The sequence below is a fragment of the Lissotriton vulgaris genome, chromosome 9, assembly GCF_964263255.1.
Source record: "Lissotriton vulgaris chromosome 9, aLisVul1.2, whole genome shotgun sequence".
Taxonomy (NCBI): Eukaryota; Metazoa; Chordata; class Amphibia; order Caudata; family Salamandridae; genus Lissotriton; species Lissotriton vulgaris.
Window position 1 is genome coordinate 372,460,730 of NC_141697.1, and position 23,386 is coordinate 372,484,115.

A 23,386-nucleotide genomic window follows, 5' to 3' on the forward strand; every position below is an offset into this window, starting at 1 on the left:
AAAGACAGAGTTTAAGTACTTTCTCACTCTGCTTTCTGCAATTTTGAAACCTCAGTGTAGGTTATTTTCAACGATTTTCTTATTGACTTAGCATTATTTTTCATTATTAATTCATAACAAAATTTGATTTTCAAGTAACTCACAAGTAAAATGTCTGACACTAATCCTAGTGTTAATCCTGCTTCTACAAGTACTTCTTCTATCAATGCTAATTCTGCTTCATGTATTAATATCAACATTAGTACTCCAAAAGAATTCTTAATATCTCCTGGTGAACCTATCAGCAAATGGCCTGAGTGGAAGGAGTATTTTCTTAATTATATCGCTACTCTTGAGGATAATGTTGGAACTTTAACTCCTGAGCCTAAAATTAGGATGCTTTTACATAGTCTTGGCCCAGAAGGTTTAAGAGTGTATAACCAAATGACAAAACCTGATAGGTCTGGAGATTTAGATATTTTCAAGACTGCAATTTTGGATTTGAATGAACATTATTCCCCTACAGTGTGTATTGGAGTCACCAGACGTGCTTTCTTCAAAAGGAAACAATTAGAAATCGAATCTGTGGAAGAGTACGTTTCTCAATTAAAGTTGTTAGCAATGCATTGCAATGTTGGAGTTTTGCATGATGAACTTATTCGGGATCAAGTTGTAGTTTGCTCAAGAAATAAAAGCATTCAAGATAGACTTTGGATTGAAGGTGAATCTTCTCCGAAGGATCTTATTGCTTTATTAAAAAAAGCTGAACTTTCTGATAGAAGTTCGAAAGCCTTGTCAGAGCAATCAGAGTCTACCACTACTACTTCTACTCCTATTGTTAATAAGGTTTCTGTCAGCAGAAATAGTAAGGATACATCTGTAAAAAGGAGTAACAGTAATTCTTTTTACCAGAAACCGTCTTATAAACAATCTTTTAATAGAAATGAATCTTCTTTTGCTTGTTTTCGTTGTGGTGACAAGAATCACAACGCTGGATGTGAAGAATGTCCTGCAAGATCTGTTAAATGTTCTAATTGTGGAATTTTGGGATATTATGCTAAAGTTTGCAATAGGAGTTTATCTCAACGACCTAGAGTTGCTTGTATTTCTGATTCTGATTCTTCTGAGTACGATGTCAATGTTGATGAAAATAGTTACATTTAACCTTTGGGGTATGGTTTAGTTTGGCAGAATTTCTTTACAGGTTGCTGCGAACTTGTGTTTGCCCACATTTAAAAAAAAAAGGTTATACTTGTAATTATATAGAACTGTTGTAGTACCATTATTTAATATTTTTATTTGGAAATAGTACTGGGTTTTGCTTATTGTATTTCATTGCTGGTGGTCTGTATATTCTCGTGTGGAAAAATCTTTACATGTTATTCTTAACTTCAACAGTCCAGAACTAGTTTTAACTACTAAAGTTTGTGAAGGAAAAATGTTTTGGGTCTTTAAATAGTCTTCCAAAGTTTCCTCAGGTAAGATTTGTAAGTTCAAAGGATTTCCACATAGGGGACTTTTCTAAAAAAGCTTTCTGTGGGTTAAAGTCCATTTTATTTTATGAAATGCTGTGTACATGTACCTTTACCTGAAGATAATCCTAGTTGAATGTACAAGAATGAAATGTTTTATATGATTTAGATGTGGTCAACGATTTTTATGGAGTATTTGTTTTTTTTTGTGGTTTTTTTTAAGAGAAAGGAAGAGTTGTGTTTAATGTTTTTGTTTTTGAAAAAGGGAGGATATGTAGTATCCTGCTTTGTTTCTATTATATGTTATGCATTTCCCCTTTAACTTGCTTGTATTCATTTCATTATCTCTGTTCTATGTTCCATGATGTAATCACTGTGAGGACAGTTACTCACTCTTAAACAAGTGCATTAACCGCCAGGGTTTTCTTTCCATTATCATTATTACTGGATATTTACTGCGCAGACAAAGCAGTCTGCAGTTGGTGCCTTAACCCTGTGGAAATGAAGCACACGCGGTGAGTAGGGTTATAAGTTTATTCCATACAGCCCCACAAGCAGTGTGGTTAGAGGTCAGGGCTATCGGCTCGTTATGACAGTTGAGGGAAGGGAGGGAGAGGAAAAGGCATTTGGAATGTTGGGGAGCCAATGGGAAGGGGTAGGAGACAATGGGTGCTCTCGCGCAGGAGAGCTAGGACAATTACTGTCACGCGCTGGCAGCAGCGTGTGACATTGCATATGAATAAGTTACAACACATCTTCCTCTCTTGCATGTTTAACAATTATTCACAAACAAAATCATCAAAGCGTTTGGGTTTGTTGATGGTTCTGCCAAAACTTCCTCTGAGACCGTGATGGTCTGACACGACCTCAGTGTCTGAATGGGGATCGCTATTGTTCCTTCCAAACCTACTCCATAGACCCTGACAGTCAGAAGCGACAGCAGAATCAGAATGTGAATCAACATTGCCACTCCGATCAAACTCAGGAGCGTGCAAGATGATATTCTCATATTGGTCCGATGTGCGACACTCTGTAGAGCCAAAGGTGAGTGGAGAACTGTGATCATGTACATCTTCATTAGTGGGACGCCCCCAATTGTTATAGGGCATGAAACTGTGACCCCCTTCAGGTTCATTGTAATCAACCCACAAGTCTTTACAGGTACTGTTGGGTTGGCATAGACTTGACCCATTTCTGATAGCACTATGGGACTGATATTGATTCAAGCTCCTTTCAAGAAAAATGACATTTGGCCAATCTGTTCATGTGCCAAACTTTTCCATCACTGAGTCTGGCAGCGTTGTTGTACAGTTTGCTGATTTGCAGGGGAGTGGTGAATCTGCTATCTCCCTTCCAGCTTTTCCTTTCAAGGCATACTTTGACAAGATCTCCTATCTTGAAAGAATGCTCTTTGACACCATGTCTGGAGTCGTACCAATCTTTATAGCACCTTTGTACCTTTTCTATGTTGTTTCTGATGGTTTCAGGAGACCACTCAATGTGTTTGGAAGCAGGCCTCAAACCAAGGTCTTTGCTAGGGGGATGTCTGCTTCTCATAAAGACAAAGGGTGCCTCATTAGTGCTGGCACATGGGGAAATCCTAAATGCCCAAATGAGTTTGAATATTTCCTCTTCCCAGTTGAGGTTGGCATTGCGGGATAGTTGTATATGCCCTTTAATGACTCAATTGAATCGTTCCACGAGACCATTACTCTCTGGATGGTAGAGTGAGGTGGTGAGGTGGGTGATACAATTTCTTTCTAAGAATGAATTAAATGCCTCTGAGGAGAATTGAGGTCCATTATCTATGAGCAAGAATTTGGGCAATCCCTCACTCATGAACAGCTTGTCTAGAAATGAGATGACCGAAGAACTCTCAGTACTTGACACAATTTCTATTACAGGCAATTTGGAGAAGTGATCCATAACCAACAGAATGTACTTGATCACGCCATCAAAGCCTTCAATGGGTCCGGTGATGTCCAAACCTATCCTCTTCCATGGCATTGTGGGGGGATTGAGGGGAGATAGAGGAACCCTGGAAGTTTACAGACTGTTGTCCGAGTCATTGCAGTTCACGCAATCTCTAATTAGGATTTCAATCTGCTTATCGATTCCGGGCCACTAATAATTCCATCTGACTCTTTTTTTGGTTTTTGAGATACCAAGGTGACCTATATGGCATAAGCTGAGGATTCTATTTCTGAGTGTAAAGAGGGCTATACCTTTACCGATTCTGTACAACACTACGTTTTCCAGACTTAGTTCATTTCTTATTTCCCAATAGACCTTGGCATTTTCATCGAGACGCCTTTTCTCAGGCCAGGAGCTGTTGATATATTTGCACAATGTCAGTGGAGTTAGGTCTTTTGACATATGTCTTTTCCATTCCTCTGCGGAGATTCCGTCATGGTCTGAGTCGAACAGTAATGCTACTTTCTCAGCATCTTCTTGGTCATTTATGAATTCGTCGTGGGGTAGGGGTAACCTGCTTAAGAAATCAGCTACCTTATTCCTAACTCCAGGCCAGAATTCGACTGTATAGCTGTAGTCTAAGAGTTTGACAGACATCTTACTGAGCCTGGGGGAAGCATTCTGCAGGCCGGAGGTAGAGAGGATCTTTATCAATGGTTTGTGATCAGTGCGCAAATGTATATTGTATCCCCAAATATATGCTCTGAAATAGTTGAGAGCCCAAGAACAGGCAAGCATCTCGCGTTCAATCACCGAGTACTTCTCCTCAGCTGAGGTGAGTGATCTCGACACAAACGCCACTACCCATTCCTTGTTGTCAGCATCCTTCTGAGCTAGCACAGCCCGAGTCCTTTGTTGCTGGCGTCAGTTGTGACAAATATTTCTGCTTTGGGGTCAAAACCTTTGAGAAAAGGTGCATTGCTGATTTCCTTTTTGATGGAACTGAAAGTGATCTGGCATTCCGGAGACCACACAAATTTAGTTTTGTTTTTGAGTAATTGCCCTAAATTGTAAGTTTTTTCAGAAAAGTTACAAATTAACTTTGAGTAGTATTCGGTTAGACCAAGGAAAGCTCTCACATCCTCTTTGCTGGAAGGACAGGGAGCTTTAAGGATGGCATCCACTAAGCTTTGTTTGGGTTTAATACCTTTGTGACTGATCGTGTGGCCCAGGTAAACTACTTTATTCTGAGAAAATTTGCATTTGTCTAATTCGACTGTTAAACCATGCCTTTTTAAATGTTCTAAACCCTGCTTGAGGCGTGTGTCATGTTCCATTTGGTTGCTGCCCATGACCAAGATATCATCTTGGAAGAACCTCACACCAGCAACGCCCTCCAAGATGGATGACATGACTCTTTGGAAAGCGCTGCGGCTGAGGCCAGACCAAATGTTACTCTTGTGAAACGATAACAACCAAATGGCATAATGAATGTGGTGTACTTTCTGCTATCCCTGTGTAAAGGTACCTGGTGGTAGGCAGATTTTAAATTAATGATGGAAAATACATGCATGTCTTTTGTAGCATGAACATTTCACAAATGCGAGGCAAAGAGTACTGTTCAACAATTATATCTTATTTAGGTCTCTAAGATCTATGCAAAGTCTAATTTTTCCATTGGGGCGTTTGACGACCACAAGGGGAGAAACTCACTCAGCGGATTCAACCTTTTCAATTATTCCATTGTTGACCAGTCTGTCAAGTTCCATATGGACATCACTTCTGACCGAAATAGGTAGATGTCTAACTTTGTGTATACATGGGGAGGCAGAGTCTCTACGGGAATGGGAGACGCAGGATGACTAGAGGGAGTGCTAAAGAGGACAGGTTAGCCCCATAGCATTACTGGTGCCTCGAGGAGACTAGGACATAGCGAATTCCTGAACACAACTGCTTTGAGAGATCATTATGGTAGAGGCACCAGTGACGAGGGTTGGGAGGAGGGAGGGGAGTAGACATCTGTTAGGTAAGGGAGTTGCAGAGAGAACATAACTGGTTTTATTGGTATTAGCTGGGGAATTGCCCTAATGTGAGATGACCTGTGAATGCGATTAAGCGGAGTGCCATAGATGGGATGCCTTATCAAAGGGGTAGTAGCATTGAGACAATCGGGTCACCTAAGTGTATGTTTGTATTGTACAGAAACCAATACACTAAGTTTCAAAAAAAAAAATGGGGAGGCAGAGTCTTTAAGTTCAATTTTGTGTTGGAAACTGTCGAGAAAGCCCACTTTACCAAAAAATACATCGGGGTAGTCTTTATGAAGGGAGCTTTTGCATGTGTCATCAATGGACATAACAGGGACAAACACTATTGGGGTTGAGAATGATACCTAGATCAGCCTGATCCACCAACCCAAGACTGAAGGACCTTTTTTAGCTATAAAGAGTTTGCAGAACGCCTTCCTGTTTGAATTTGAATTCCAGTTCACGAGTTCCTAAGAATTCAATATTATCTCCTGTGTACCTCCTGGCTATAACATTGTATTTTTCAAGTGAAGCGCCAATTTTACCCACAAATTGCTGCTTCCGTTCATTTTTGTTGACAATTGTGAACGGGGAGCCAGAGTCAGCCATAATGTTCAAAGGTACCTGTAGTAGTAATCCAATGTGAAATAAAGAGAACTCCAAGAAATGAGATGAATAGTATTTATTCCTGAGCGGTGAAGAATAGATGCACCTGGAAGGAAGGTTCATCCAAAGAATGAATCCCAACTCCAGTTTCAGTACACACATTAGAACATTCATTTGTAAGAAAACATTCCACAATAATACATAGAAAGAATTCCATTTGAAGGAACATGCAATCACTACACATCCCCCTTCTTCAATGAAAAAACCCAAATAATAAAAACAATAAATACAACAAATGTTAAACAACAAACCTTTAGTAAACACACCTCTTGGAGACACCAAAGAAACAGGAACCTCTGAACCACCGTGAGCTTCAGAATCTTCACCCACACCACCACCTCCCTTTTCAAACTGAGAAAAAAAACATCCAACCACCAATAATCTCTTTCCAAATCACTACAGAGATTCCCTTCTAAACCAGTCTTGCCTGCTAACGCAATCCGACTCATATGATGAATTGTGCCATCATCCAATTGGACCGTATTCTTCATAACCCTTACAACAGTTTTGGGTACAGAAAACTTTGAGTGTAACTTTCCAACCTTCCTTGCAGATTTAACACGTACCATGTGTCCAACACTGATATTTACCTCCCTAGTGCCATGTTTCCTATCATAATATTTTTTATTTCTATCTTGTGACTTCAAAATAGATTGCTGAACTTTGTCAGCATCCCAATCCACTGGCTACAAAGCTCAAGATGCTGTAAGTCTTGCTGTCCAAAAATGTCAGGACTAACTTCACCGACAAAGGAGTCTAAACCTTCACAAACCTGCTTACAGTGTTGCCCCAAAGAAATAGGATTTTGTGTAGAACTATCAGAACTGTCATGTCCAAACCGTGTTTGTGTCCTCACCATCCCCCTTCTTGAAATGAGACAAAACTTCTAACCACCCATAAACTCTTTTTAAATTAGCAGTATCTGGGACAGTGCAAAGCAGTAAATTCTTGTTCAATACCTGTACTAGTTACGAAACTCTCCATCAAATCTGATTTAAACTAGACACCATAGTTCGTCAAACTAAAAGCCAGAAAACCCTCTCTTAAAAAAACCCACTTCTCTAAGAAACTAATCACACATTATGTATCCAACTTATTCACGACCTTCACTTCAAGCCATCCTGAAAATAAGTCCACGATCACTACAATGTACCTAATCACACCATGCAGTTAAATCGTGAGTCCCAAAATATCCATAGCAAAACTTTGCTACGGCAAACTAGTACAATCTAACGAAGATGACGGTGAATTAAGCATTTTCTGTGCTTTGTCCGAGTTTCACACTAAAAACAATTATGAACATGTCTATCTATGCTCACATCAATACATTTTAATACGTCTTTTGGTCCAAGAGATTCCTGGATGACCTTAAATTTGGGACCAAGTTTAACATTCTTACACCATCCCTGAATAACCCTACCTTAATAAATCTACTAGACACTGCACGCAACAGATCATCTTTTTTATATTCCTCTTCCCACATAAGCTTTGACAGACAAAGTATCTTCAAATACTGCAGCAACACACCCAACACGCAACGGGTCTAGGACAATTTCTTTAAGCAGTAAGGAATGCCTACTGACATGCCTGGTACAAACTGTACATTATAAACAAAAACTTGGAGTCTTATAGACATCCTGGCTACTCTACTTGATGCTCTGGATAAATCTTCCATAGTTAGTATTTTAAGTAATGTTTTGTGGTCTGACCTTAAAAGAAATTTCCTGCCCTAAATGAGTGCACATGTCGTTCGTCTTAAGAAAGTTACATTTTTTCCTGAAAGCTTACAATTGTTGCTTTTAACAACCAAGAAATTTGATTCTGAGAATGGACAAAACTTCCCTTAAAGCGGTATTCTGCTGAATCTTATCCTTGCCCATAATCAGAATATTGCTTTGGAAGACAACAACCTCAGAAAAGTTCGACATCAACCTCTGAAGCACTGCAGTGGCTGATGTCCAGTGACTTTTGGTCTTTCCACCCTAATACCGGTGGACTATTATTTGCAACATATAATTTCCCATAGCATGCTTTCCTTTAAAACGAAACACAAGGGTTCTAAACCCTAGCATATCAATTTTTCCGCCTGTAAAACTTTCGGCAGTAACATCATTGGATTCTAACTACCATCCTATTTTGTCCACAAAATGACTTTTCCACATCTCTTGTGGCACTACAGTGAACGGTGAACCCGAATCTGCTGCCAATTGTACTGTAATTCCACCCAAAGAAATATCACAAAAAAGACCAAATGATGAGTCACTAGAGGTATTTAAAACAACGTTTTTCCTCTGTACTAAGTTTCCCTGAACAACATTATTGTACAAATTTGATGAAGAAAAATCACCCTCGTGTTGGACATACATCACTTTTTTTTAACACTTTCTTGTTCTTCCTGTTGCACACTCACGAAAAGTGTCCCACCAATCCGCACTCCCAGCACTAGCCGGGCATTTTTCAAAGAAAACAGCATGTGAATAACTACCACATCCAAAACAAACTAAGTTGCTACACTCCTTTTGCTCAATACCCTCAAATTTCCTTCTAACATGGAAATCAGTTTACACTTTCTCAAACTCAATGGTTTCAAAATTCTTATACCCTGTTACCTGTTCTACCACCTTCCCCACAGTTTCTTTTGGCATCCTGTTACCCTGCGATGACGTAGCTTTAGCACAACGATCAGACATTTCTGTCTAACTAACTAAGGCAATGATATATAAGACATTTATTACCCTCAACCCATAACTTGTCCTGCAAATTCACATTTCCTCGCTAACCTTTTCAAAATTGAAATAAATTCCTCCACAAATTCAGCAATACCTACTGAGGAAGAAAAAAAATCATGCAAATCTAATAATGCATTTTTTAAAACATCCAAATCTCCTACTGTTCTTTCATGTGTATGCAGTTCTTCAAGAATGTGCAAACCCTCAGGACCAAGTGAATTTAACAGCATTCGTTTCTTCTTTTCAGGAGAGAATGTATCGTTGACATCCTCTAAGTTTGCAATGTAATTTAAGAAACATGCATTCCAATCCACTCAGGAAACAACAGGTTCTCCAAAAACTGACAAAAATTCTCTCGGGTGAATTGATTTGTAAATTCAATGGATTTTTGTCTCTGGTTGCAACTGTTCTTGATCCGCTCGCTAGATGTCTAGCCAATGGGTCATTGGTTACATCCCCTTCAGGCACACTAGTATTGGTTCCTCTTGAATGAAGACTCCAACCGTTTTTTGATTCTGAGTTTTTTTATTGATTATACATTTGTTTTTCTGCGATTATTCTCATCATAATCCTTCTTTCATTGTATTCACATACTTTTCAAACATTTATTTAAACATGATTATTCCTGAATGCAATTTGTTAATTGAGCTCCAATGCATTTCGGGCATTGTTTGCCCTTCCTCAGGGAGCAAAATCTGTTGAAAACGTAAAATATAACTAGAATCACAATCTGCAGTAATGGTATGTAATTATCAGGAAATAACATCAACTGATCAGGTTCAACCATTGTGCTCGTGTATATCGGTGTGAGTATGTGATAACCCGTGACCCTGACTGTGCCTGTGGAATGATGATATTAAGGTAACACACTTACGTGTGAGCCGCTAAATATAAAGGCTCCAAATGCTGTTGAAGACAAGATGAGATATTCGTTAGTTTGATTGTTCATACCAACGCTAGTGAGACGCTATGTCCCAGTGATCGGTAGATATCACTAACCTGAGTTTTGGTGTTCCTGGTTCATTCGCGCCGTATGCTCGTCAGTTTAAGTGGCGGAACAAGCCGCCTATGGCATATATATTCTGATGTTGCCGGCAATGACAAATTACTTCAGTGTCACGTGGACACTGACGGATAGAAACTGAAAAAATCCCTCTGCGTTCGGGGATAAAAAGGAAAGACTAGCGTGTTTAGTGCAGTTTAGGGGTGCTAAATCGTGGTTGTGTAGTACGATTATTCTCAAGATGGTTAAAAATTAATTTAAACGCAAGAAAAATTAAAAATAATAATAATGATAAATGTCGATGGTAATTACACGAAAGGTGGTTAACGTAATTGCAATTGCATGGTCCTAATAGCTAGTGATACCCCAAAAGATTGTGCGTGTTATGTGTTCAGTTCTCAATAGATATATTCATGATTTCACACAATCCTGTACCATATCGAACCAAGGTGTGGGTATGTACCCCCACTGATATACATCTGTTATGAGAAACAAATATATATTTACAAGTAACAAGAGAGTTCAATACGTTCATTGAGTCCATTAGGTTTCAGGGACCCCAGTCTATAGATCCAGTAATTTTCCCTTTTTAATAGGAATTGGTTATTGTCTCTTCCCTCTTTTCTCTCTACAGTTTCCAGCACTAGAAATTTTAATTGTGAGATATTATGATGTGCTTCCAAAAAATGACATGCAACCACTGATTCGCTGTTCTTAGTGCGGATTTTGGACTTGTGCTCTACAATACGAGTCTTAAGTTTCCTTTCGGTTTTACCGATATACACCTTTCCACAAGGACACTTCAACAAGTAAATTACATTGGAGGTGTCACATGTAGCTGTGACCCTCAGTTTTGTGTTGTGTCCCTTCATGGGATGTGTTATAACCTTGCCGGTGATGACGTTGTTGCAATTGCTGCAATTGTAGCACGGCCGTGTTCCCTTATGTTGGATTGTTTCTAATCCTTTTTGTTTTAAGATTTCACCAAAGTTCTTGGCCCTTGTATAAGCAAACAACGGGGTTGATTCAAAGATGTTATTAAAATCGGGTTCCAGGTTTAACATTGGCCAATGTTTGACGATGATTTTTTTGAACTGTGTACTAGAAGTAGAACATTTTGATACTGCTACAATCCTCTGTTTGTCTGCTTTGTCTTTTGGGGTCAGCAGTTCTGCTCTTGTTTTAGTTAGTACCTGTTTCTCGGCTTCTTTTATTATGCACTCTGGATACCCTCTGTTCATAAAACGTTCCCCCATTTCTTTTATTCTAGATGTTGCTGTTTGAGGGTCCGAGGTAATTCGCTTCACTCTGGTTATTTGGGAAAATGGCAGATGATCTTTCAGAGATGCTTGGTGAAAACTTGAATGGTGTAACATGTTATTCCGATCGGTTGGTTTCCTATATATGTCTGTCACGAAGCCTTCAGGTGTTTGTTTGACCTCCACATCTAAAAATGTAACTTTCTGTTTAGAGATTTCCCATGTCAGTTGGATGCGTTCATCCTCTGTGTTTAATGTAGATAGAGCCCCTTGTAGTTGTTGTTCTGTGCCTTTCCATATGATGAAAATATCATCTATGAAGCGTATTAACATTTTAGTGTTCTCCTGACATATTTTATTTGAAAAGATATGATGTTCCTCGTATTGTTCCATGAAAATGTTGGCGTATGCCGGCGCGGCACAATTGCCCATTGAAGTGCCAACAAGTTAATGGTACCGTCTCTCACCGTATTTAAAGTAACTCCTATATAGGGTAAATAAAGTGAGCTCCATGAGAAAAGTTTGTAAAGATTGATCAAGTCCTGAGTTAAGTAATGTTTGTTCGACGGCTTCTATTCCTTAAGCGTGAGGGATAGATGTATATAATACTTCGATGTCCGCTGTACATAGGATTAGTTCTTCATTTTCTTCCTTGAATATGGTTTGAAGTTTATTCAGAAAATCAGTTGTGTCCTTGATGTGTGTTCGCATTTTCACGATCATGGGTTGTAGGTGTTTATCCAAAACTGACCTATGGGTTCATGGAGACTGTTGCAGGTAGACACTATGGGTCTCATTGGTGGATCCATTAGGTTTTTGTGTATTTTTGGAATCATGTGTAAACTGGGACTTTTGGGGTTATGTTTGATCAAAAAACTTTTTGTTTTGTCATTGATTGTGCCATTTTCTGCTGCCCTGTCCACAATGTTCCTCAATTCTGTCATGAATTCACTAGTGGGGTTACCATCCAACATCATGTATGTGTCCTTATCAGAAAGATGTTCCATTACCTTCTTTTCGTACATCAAAGTATTCATAATGATTAATGCACCCCCTTTATCCGCTTTAACACATGTGATGTTCTCATTATTGGCTAGTCTCTTTAAGACACCCATGTCTTTTTGTGTGATGTTTTTCCTAGTTTTCCTGTTGTGTTTTATTTTGTTTAAATCTTGTTTTGCCATTTTTTCAAATAAGTCCAGTGTTATATAGCTCATAGGAGCTTGAAAGGTGCTATGCGGTCTTAGTCCCCTCAATTGGTCAAGTTGGTCCTTTGGCTTTTCAGGTAGAATATTATCGAAAAAATGCCTCAATCTGATTTTTCTCATCAATTTGAAAAAACTCACCTCAAGTTCTAGTGCGTCTGTATCGGTGGTAGGCACAAACGATGTCCCTTTTTGTAATAGTTTCCTTTCTACAGTGGTTAAGTTGTGATCTGATATATTGATCACTAATTGTTCTTGAGATCTGTCCTCTTCTTGGTATCCTTCTTGGGTGCCACTGTGCTCCTGGTATTGGGATGTTCTCTTTCTTTTGTTTTTCCCCTACGGAGTCTTCGGTTTGAAGAGGTCCTTCCTCTAAAAAAGCACTAGTTGTGGGTGTGCTCACTGGTCCTTCCTCGCTTCTGGGAGTTGATCGGGATGTGCTTGGTTGTTGTGATCTACCCTGTTGGGGCCTATTAGAACTGTCACTCCGTGATGATGAGGTGTCCGTGTTCTGTGTATATGGGCGGTTCCTCCTCCTTTGGGCGTACACCTCTGCCCAGGTGTACACCTCCCCAAGCTTCTAGTCTAAGGTATCCCTCTTAAACTTCCTAATTTTCCGTTCATTTATTTCTCTGAAATGTTTGGTTATTTGATCATTGATCTCCTCCAAAGTTTTGGACCATTCCTCTGTTGTCATCATGCCGGTTAACTCCGTGAATACCTCTGCTATCTCTTTCGCTAATTCTTCCAAAATACTGGAAAGTTCCTCGATGATTAATAGAATCAGGTCCAAAGAACATTTATTGAGAATTGCGAACCACTTGTCCTGGAAATTTTTTGAATTTTTACATAATGATGGTTTTAGAGCTATGCGGAGCCCGCGTGGGATTCGTTGTGATTTGTGGTACCGTATTAACGTGCTGGCATGCAGTTTTTGATTTACCTCCCTTTTTGACAAATAAATCAGTTGTTTTAGGTATTGTTCTTTGGTTCTGCTGGTAGTTGATTGTGTGAATTCTTCCCGGATTAGGGCGTATATCTTAGATGCCTCATCCTCCTTGAAGGCGAATGTGTCAGCTCTTGCGTCCGTACTTTTGGCTATGTCTTCATATGACATTTTGAATTTTGTTTTTGTACATTTTTGGCGTGCTCTCAGTCCCTTGTGGCCGGATGTGTATAACGATATTTCAGTATTGGGATTGATGCACAGCTTGTATTTCTGGTTATTTTTCTTTATGTTTCATAGGTTAAGGTGCTGCTGTTGGGTGACGCTCTCCGTGCCGTGGCGTCGTTTAATAACAAACTAGATGTGTAGCCAATGGGTCATTGGTTACATCCCCTTCAGGCACACTAGTATTGGTTCCTCTTGAATGAAGACTCCAACCGCTTTTTGATTCTGAGTTTTTTTTATTGATTATACATTTATTTTTCTGCGATTATTCTCATCATAATCCTTCTTTCTTCGTATTCACATATTTTTCAAACATTTGTTTAAACATGACTAAATCCTGAATGCATTTCGTTAATTGAGCTCCAATGCATTTCGGGCATTGTTTGCCCTTCCTCAGGGAGAAAAATCTGTTGAAAACGTAAAATATAACTAGAATCACAATCTGCAGTAATGGTATGTATCACGAAATAACATCAACTGGTCAGGTTCAACCATGCAAAATCGCAATATTGTGCTCGTGTAGATCGGTGTGAGTATGTGATAACCCGTGACCCTGATTGTGCCTGTGAAATGATGATATTAAGGTAACACACTTATGTGTGAGCGCTAAATATGAAGGCTCCAAATGCTGTTGAAGACAAGATGAGATATTCGTTAGTTTGATTGTTCATACTAACGCTAGTGAGACGCTATGTCCCAGTGATCGGTAGATATCACTAACCTGAGTTTTGGTGTTCCCGGTTCATTCGCGCCGTATGCTCGTCAGTTTAGGTGGCGGAACAAGCCGCCTACGGCATATATATTCTGATGTTGCCGGCAATGACAAATTACTTCCGTGTCACGTGGACACTGGCGGATAGAAACTGAAAAAATCCCTCTGCGTTCGGGGATAAAAAGGAAAGACTAGCGTGTTTAGTGCAGTTTAGGGGTGCTAAATCGTGGTTGTGTAGTACGATTATTCTCAAGATGGTTAAAAATTAATTGAAATGCAAGAAACATTAAAAATAATAGTAATGATAAATGTCGATGGTAATTATATTAGGACCATGCAATTGCTATTACATTAACCACCTTTCGTGTAATTACCATCGACATTTATCATTACTATTATTTTTAATGTTTCTTGCGTTTAAATTAATTTTTAACCATCTTGAGAATAATCTTACTACACAACCACGATTTAGCACCCCTAAAATGCACTAAACACGCTAGTCTTTCCTTTTTATCCCCGAACGCAGAGGGATTTTTTCATTTTCTATCCGCCAGTGTCCACGTGACACGGAAGTAATTTGTCATTGCCGGCAACATCAGAATATATATGCCGTAGGCGGCTTGTTCCGCCACCTAAACTGACGAGCATACGGCGCGAATGAACCGGGAACACCAAAACTCAGGTTAGTGATATCTACCGATCACTGGGACATAGCGTCTCACTAGCGTTAGTATGAACAATCAAACTAACGAATATCTCATCTTGTCTTCAACAGCATTTGGAGCCTTCATATTTAGCGGCTCACACGTAAGTGTGTTACCTTAATATCATCATTTCACAGGCACAATCAGGGTCACGGGTTATCACATACTCACACCGATCTACACGAGCACAATATTGCGATTTTGCATGGTTGAACCTGACCAGTTGATGTTATTTCGTGATAAATACATACCATTACTGCAGATTGTGATTCTAGTTATATTTTACGTTTTCAACAGATTTTGCTCCCTGAGGAAGGGCAAACAATGCCCGAAATGCATTGGAGCTCAATTAACAAAATGCATTCAGGAATTAATCATGTTTAAACAAATGTTTGAAAAATATGTGAATACAAAGAAAGAAGGATTATGATGAGAATAATCGCAGAAAAATAAATGTATAATCAATAAAAAAACTCAGAATCAAAAAACGGTTGGAGTCTTCATTCAAGAGGAACCAATACTAGTGTGCCTGAAGGTTGATGTAACCAATGACCCATTGGCTACACATCTAGTTTATCATTAAAGGACGCCACGGCACGGAGAGAGTCACCCAACAGCAGCACCTTAACCTATGAAACATAAAGAAAAATAACCAGAAATACAAGCTGTGCATCAATCCCAATACTGAAATAACCTTGATCCGCTCGCTGCCAGTGGCATAATTGAATGCTTTAAAGAGAACAAACACCTGAAACAAAATTGGTTAGTTACTGGAAGCGACCCCCTCGTGAATGATGTGTTCGTGAAAAAGAAATACCTAACACAATAACTAGTTAGTTATTTGAAACAACCACTTCATGAACAATGTCTTCGTGAACCAACAGCTGAATATTGAATGAACCACTTTGTAAATGATGTCTTCAAGTAAAGGAATACCAAAAACAACAGCTTGTTAGTTATTGTACTCGTTGAAAATTGAATGCAACCACTTCGTGACTGATGTCTTCATGTAAAGGAATACAAAAGACAACAAGTCATTAGTTATTGTACTTGTTGAATTATCAAAAATGACACTTCGTGAATGATGTCTTACAACATGTAAAATATTGTACTTGTAGAGTATTGAATACGACCACTTCGTGAATTATATCACAACCACTTTGTGAATGATGTCTTACAACATGTAAAATATTATACTTGTTGAATATTGAATACGACCACTTCGTGAATTATATCGCAACCACTTCATGAATAATGGCAGTTTGTGATGCACCAGGTTAAAAAGTCTTTTAAGTAAAACCTGCAAAATAAATTGGGTTAGTAAAAAGAAATCATATATGATGATATAGAAACTCCAAATCGTCAAATAACCACTTTGTGAAAAGGTTTCCTCCAGTAATGTTCTAGACTTCCAGCTGCATTAAAATCCAAGAATAGTAGAAAATCCTTGTGAGTTACACTGCTAAACTTCGTGCAATATATATAAAAGTACCGCTAAAATTCCTTTCCAAAAATTGCCTCTTCCGATATTTCCACAACGCGAGTGGTTGCCAAGGAAACCCGAAACAACACTTTCAAAACGGCCGTCAAACGTAGGCTGATGCATGATGATGCTATCACGCTGGGTGGCGTGATGCGTGATGATGCTATCACACTAGGTGGCGTGCGTCCTAACGCGTCGTGATGACGTGGTGTCGTCCACTGATTCCAAGATGGAGATGAGATCCGGTGCACAGCTCCCTCGAGAACCACGTCAGAGACGTTCCAATGCAGGACGCTATTGCCAGGAATCCATTACAGCGCCGATTTCAAAGGTAAAAAGCTGGTAGAAACCTCACTGTTTGAAGTTCACAAAGTACAAAAATCGCCATCCAAACCGGATAATTTCCTTTCACATGCCTCTTCCCAAAGGAGTACCCAGTACGATTCACGCTTCATTCAGTCCCAAACTACTCCTCGTGTAGGAGATAAGCGGCAACACGAAGCAACAGAAACATACTCCAGAACAATAAAATTCTTTTAAAGTACTTACAGGAAGAGATGAAATTTCCAAGCAGATAAAGCGATTTATAATTCCAAAAGTGAGATATAACATAAGGCAGTCACTTTGGTCGTTTAAATCTGGTTCTTTTTCTTTCAAATACCACTTTTGTCGTTTAAATCTGGTTCTTTTTCTTTCAAAAACCATCCATGTCGCCAAAATTGTAGTAGTAATCCAATGTGAAATAAAGAGAACTCCAAGAAATGAGATGAATAGTATTTATTCCTGAGCGGTGAAGAATAGAGCACCTGGAAGGAAGGTTCATCCAAAGAATGAATCCCAACTCCAATTTCAGTACACACATTAGAACATTCATTTGTAAGAAAACATTCCACAATACATAGAAAGAATTCAATTTAAAGGAACATGCAATCACTACAGTACCCCATCCATTCTTATTTCACACATGTTTTTTTTATCCTGGTGGGAGAGAGTTCAAGTATGTCATATTCAATGGAGAACACATAGTTAACTTTGTCAGACTTCGAACTATCTGAATCCTCAGATTTGGAGTCATCTCCATCTTGGATGTGTTTCACAGGCTTGCTTCGTCTCAAGAATTTTCTGCTGCATACTTTGGCGAAGTGACCTATTAATCCACACGATGTGCACTTTTGAAATTTGCCGGGGCACTTTTTGAAGTCTGCAAAGTGGAAGACCCACAACGATAGCATCTTCGTTCAGTTACATCATTGTATTTCTTGACTTGTTCGTGTTTCTTCTTGCAGGGCTCACTTTTCTTGTAAGTGTCACCAGGATACTGGTGGGAACCTCCTTTGGACCTTAATTTGCTAGCATTTGGATGTATTAATTGCCTTCACTACATTAGGCTCAGCAAGAACAGCTTTGGCACATCTGCCTGTAAGTTCCAGCGTTTTTAACTAAAACGACCACTTCCTTCAAAGGTGACTCGCCATAAACCCAAAGTTTGTCTTGGATGTTGGAGTTACTGGCGTGCATAATTATCTGGTCACGTATGAATTCTTCTTCTAATTGCCCAAATCTGCATGTCAAAGCTAAAGTGTTGGAACTGGGGTAGCCTGGCCTAGGGCAAGACTAGCATTTCAGAGGCACAGTGTTAAGGTTGCAGACCACCCAAGAGTAAAACCACGCAATATCACAAAAAAATAACGCTACACCAAAAATGTGGAAAAATAAGTACTGCTTTATAAAAATAATATACTCTGTTCTTTTATACTTTAGAATTTACAGTTCAGTACTTTGCAATCAATTAAGTGAAACAATCCGCTAAAGTTTTGGGGAGAAAAAACTATTACACAATGTAAGCACAGGCAGATATTATAGAATTAATAGCAACCTAATTAGCAGGTCTATTTGGCATTAAAAAATTCACATTGACAATAACCTTTATCACATTTGGATGTCATGTACATCAATAGCGCCAACTCTAGAATTGGTAACCTGCTTCAGGAACTGTTATTAAAAGAACATTGCATCAGATAGCAACATCAGTAATCTGCATTCAATTTTGTAAAGATTCTTGAGACATATAATTAGATTTCAATGAGGTGCCCCTAATCCTCCTCCCACAGTTCCTAACAGCTCAGCAGTTACTGTGGGGATTCAGAGTTATAGGATATTTATAGGGATATTAACAGTCTAAAGAGAAGCTGCATTATTATCTATTCAGCTGGCCCAGCTTTCTCTATACAGCTGAGGGCAATGACCAGAAGTTATCACTATCCCCCTGGGTTCAGAGCTCCTTACTGTAGCGTGGAGACGATGATGTCCCAGTCTCCACGCGTCGCTGGTGATTTGAGGCTCCTCTAGGGACCGCCAGGCCTCTCTCCACCTCTTCCCGCCGAGCCAGCTACTTACTGGTTGCTGGGGCGGGGAAAACGACGAAGAAAATACCTTCCAGGCCCCACCAGCTGTTTCCTGGATGCTGGGGCGGAGAAACTATTGCGAGCACACTTTGGGTTCCCCTCCCTTCCCGCTCACGCCGGCTCCTTTCTGAGGCGCTCGAGCGGGGAAAGGGAAAGACGATGCCTGACACCTCAGTCGCTCCTCAGCTCCCGGCGCCTCTCAAACTGATCCCGCCTCCGCCTTCCTGGAGAGGCGTGGCGCGAGCGGGCATGCGCGAGTGAGCAGTGGCTGACTCCGGAGTCTGCTCCACTCGGCTTCCTCCAGCCTCGCCCTCAAATGACCGGCAAACCTGCTCTAATCACCGGAACAGCGCTGGCAGGACACAGCGCTTTCAGCGCAGGAAATCGATCCGCTTCTCGCTCAGCGCGGCAGGCGCCCCTGGGGTCCCGTTCACACAGGGAAGCCTCGCAAGGCTTCTCAGGCTCAGTGGAACCTGCGGGGGCGCTGCCACATAGCGCGACAAGTGCCCCAGGGGTCCCGCTATCGATGGCACGCAGGATGCAGGTTCCTCAGCTCTCTCTGCCGACCCACAGGTGAGGAAACTTGCTACACACCAAAGGTTCAGTTTAGGAAAACGCAATTCTTGAGTTAGTCCAATGAAAGACCCTCTTTTCTTCACTATGACGAGGAGGGGGGTTACAAATGGAGAGGCTCCTTCAGAACAAGTCCACAGAGCACTTCCTCAGCACTAGACCCCTAACCCTCCTTACTGGACAGATTCAGGACACAGGGGAACTCTTAGGTCAGTTCCCAAGGCAGGGTACTTCACAGCTCCCAAGGTTACTAAAGTTAACCCCTAACCTTTCTATCCAGGGTCAGCAGGATGGGCTAACCTGGCTAGGACAACAGGACTAGGAGGTGGGAAAGTCTTGACAGGGGGCTACTCTTGTAGAGGGAACCACCCTTCAGAATCCTACCCCTACTAGACCTCAACCTTCACTCTAGCTGCTCCTCACTGACAGACAAAATGGCTGCCCCACATTCCGCCTTATATAGGCTGCCCTTCAGTGGTCCAGAATGGACCAGAAGGTTCTGGAATGCCCTATGTTAGGCTATAGCCAGGTTCTGTTGGTGACAGTTGGGGCAGTTGGTGGCCACCATTTTAGGTGGTGCCAACTTTCCTGTCAGAACAGGCCTCTGGGCCTAAGGTAAAAGATTATGAGGGGGGAAGAAAACACCTATCCCCCTGACCAACACCTACAAAAAGTCAGTAGACACAAAAATTAACAAGGGTATGAGGGGCAAAAAGGGGACAAAATAAATAAAAATTAGGAGGGACTTCGCCAAAAAGTCAGACAGGTCTAACATAAAGTATTTAAAGCGGAGACGGATTCAGCAATGCTCTCGTCTTTGCCCTGTTTCCTTCTTTAAAATATATAGCGGTCGACAGCAACACAAACAATAGGTGAAAAGTCGGTATCCAGATCATCCAAAGCGTGCTGAAAGACAGCATCACCCTCCCTGACTTTCTTTTCAATGTTATTGTACGTTTTTAAACCTCCTGGACCCAAGCAATACAATAGTACTTTCTTTTTCTTCATAGGAGTGAAATTTTCGTTTTCCACAGTTTCAATATAGTTACAGAAATATTCCTTCCACTCTTTCCATGGCATGCATGGTTCACCTTTGAGTGGAAGAATGCCTTGAGTTTAAGAAAGGTTCAATGAGCTTAAGGCACACATTATTGGCAACAATAAAAGGTTCAGGTTGTTGCAAGCAAGAGAGGTTCAAGGTGTGCGCGTGACCATGAGTGATAACGCACAATTGTAAAAGTGCGCTTCACTGAAATAAGCAAGCACATGAATGGTGAGCACAGTGATGAAATTTCAGAATGAAATGGGGAGTTTGTCACAAGAAAAGAGCTGCTTAGTTTACTGAGGTGTCACAGTGGGCGCTGAGCTGCATACAGGATAGATGGGAGTTGAAAGTGTGCGTGTCACTGTGTGAGGAAACGCACTTGTAGAAAGTAAAATGTGTGCATCACTGAGTCTGACAATATACTGCATTCAGCATTGCCATGAAATTGAAGTAAGCAAGATGACATTGCATATGAATAAGCTACAACAAACCCCAATAAGGTAGTTTAAAATACAGTCTTTGCAACCAATTGAGACAAAACAGATTTACTGTAAAGTTTCTCCTTGTTGCGTATTCCTTCGTGGCAGTTAAAAAAATGTTTATGTTGACTGTCAGAGTGCTTTTCATGACTCTGCCACTCGTGACTCCACTCTATTTTGTTGAAACACCTTGACCCTCAATTTAAAGGTTTCCATGGTGAGGTTTTTCCCATGCTAGCAGTGATTGTGAAGGAAAAATGGTGCAATAAAATCGCTTTCGTTGCCATTTTAGAGGATACTACCGTAACCAAGAGGTTCAAACTAGTTTGCTCACTGGATTATGAAACAAGTATTAAAACGATGCCCAAGACTACCTTTAATTCCTATCTTCGTGTCCAACATTGGCTCTGAATCTAACGCTATGGACATTTATTCGTACACAGTAAACAATTCACATAATGTTCGGGGGTTCATTCCTGCTCACCTTCCCAATGTTTTTGCCAGTGTAGGAATCCAGGTGGTTGAAAAACACCCGTTTGCTCCTCACGATTAACTTCTCTTCTCCTTCCTCTGCCATGGTGCCTTGCAGTGCCTGTCTGACAAACGGGTTGCCAATGCAAACATTAGTTGCAACCCGGTAACCAGGGAGGAGGCTTCTGAAGAAAAGACATCAAGGAGGGACAAAGATTCGTAGTAAATATTGATATTCGTATTGTGCTAAATTGGTAAAGAAGAGCATAAACCGTAGAAAATAGTTATCAAAAGATGATCGGAAGGGTTTAGTTGAGGAAACTAACACATGATTGAATTACAAAGATTATACGTAGACAAGTGAAGTAGCAAACACAGTAACCAGTTTATCGGTAATAAAGGAGGGTTTCTGACTCTCATAAACAAACATCAGGGTTTGTTTTCCCTGCCTGGTTGTTTTACCAAATCTGTGCTACGTACAGGAGTTTTCTGTTGCTCTACATGCTGACATCGAAGTAAAATATACAACCTTCCCATGGGAAGATGGCAGCCGCAGAACACAGTCGAAGAACTTTGAAGTTAGCCGTCATCACTCATTTTCTTTAAAAAAAAAAAAAGTAGATATCGTGAATATTTATATTTAGGTTTAAGCATGCAAGAAATGGGAGTTGAGAGGTCATCGGCTGCAATATATCGTCTTCATTCATTTTGTACATTATTAAATGTGATACTTTGAAGTGTTCATTTTACAGGTGTACACGATGCCCTTTTAACACCACTGTGTGGTTTTAGGCGCGGTAATATACTACAATATCAGAATTTCGTCTTTATAAGTTTGTACACCACTTTAACGCTCAGGTGCATTCTTGTTCACGTTTGAATATTGAACAGACTACGTTTCCCATGATGCTCATTTGCCAGACGGTGAGTCGAAGCTCTTTCAATGAAACGGTACAGGCTTCTAGGAAATAGAATGTAGAGTCAGGGCGTCTGCGCGACGTGCTTGCGCAATGGCGTTCTAGAAGGTTGCTGTGGTAGCAGCGGGCGCCATGTTAGGTGGAGCGGCGGCCCGCAGCACTTAGGGGAAGAGGCGGTCACGGCGGCGGTGGGAGGTAGAGGTGGGATTTGCTCGGCGCCCGGCCTGGAAGCTCCGCGAGGTGATGTGCCGGGCCTCCGCGGGATAAGCCAGGGAGCTGAGCCGCTTGCGGCGGGGAACGCATCATGCCGTTGTAAGTTGTGCCGGGGATGGGAGACCCGGGTGGTTTTCATCTCGGAGAGGAGCTTCTGGGCTGCTGGTTCAGGGAGCATTTGCATTGTACTGTGGGTGAGGGGAGAGAAAACCGAGAGCTACTTTCCCCATTTCATTTCTCCCATAACTGCGATCCCACGTGACTTCCTGAAACATTGAAAACATTGAGGCCTGCCAGTACTCTCGGCGCGCCTTTGTCCGTGAGCCTGTGGTCCTAGGGCGCACTTCCACATAGCCTGCGCCTTCAGTTAAAGACAACTATGACTCTCAATGAGTCCGGTTGCCCACATGGAGGGCAGCTATTGCACTGCTAAGCAATAATAAACGTGCCATGTTAATATTGATATGCTATTGGAAGTGCTCTAGAGGGCCGTTGACTTGCGAGGATGAGATAAACGTTACGCTCTGATGGAACGACTCCTCTATGGTTAAATAAAAGCGGTCTTTCGTGGTCGAAATCCTCTCGCGTGACCATCTTTACTGTAACAGTTGCATTTAAAACACCTGTTCTTAATCTTTTTATACACTATGTTTTTTAATCGGTGTTCTGTGATGGTTTACACACCTAATACCCTTATGAATGCAGCGATCGTGTGATGAGTAAGTCGATTGAAGCCCATGAGAGGCATTTCACTTGTTGGGGAGATGAAGACTGTAATGTCGAAGACCAGTCTACAAAGGTTGACATCCACCAAGAAGGCTCAAGTTGAGAGTGTGAACGAAGAACACACCTCTGCCACAATGTCCCTCGACCCCCCCTACTTTATAACAACGCATCCCTGCTTTATACTTTTGAATTTTTAAATGCTAACTTAAAGATAATGAAAATAACACGCAGTC

At 40.7% G+C, this 23,386-nt stretch overlaps 2 protein-coding genes across 2 annotated transcripts in view; one reads left to right on the forward strand and one right to left on the reverse strand.

Moving 5' to 3' along the window:
* Positions 1–21,435, reverse strand: part of AK7 (adenylate kinase 7) — a 404,956-nt gene extending 383,521 nt beyond the window's left edge. Inside the window, exon 1 of the mRNA XM_086937746.1 lies at positions 21,311–21,435. Coding sequence (XP_086793872.1) covers positions 21,311–21,403 — 93 coding nt within the window. The 5' untranslated portion in view covers positions 21,404–21,435. The remainder of the gene's footprint in view (positions 1–21,310) is intronic.
* Positions 21,436–22,239: 804 nt separating this feature from the next.
* The window catches only part of PAPOLA (poly(A) polymerase alpha), an 829,479-nt gene continuing 828,332 nt past the window's right edge, over positions 22,240–23,386 (forward strand). The window contains exon 1 of the mRNA XM_086937747.1: positions 22,240–22,526. Within this exon, the coding sequence (XP_086793873.1) occupies positions 22,519–22,526 (8 nt within the window). The 5' untranslated portion in view covers positions 22,240–22,518. The remainder of the gene's footprint in view (positions 22,527–23,386) is intronic.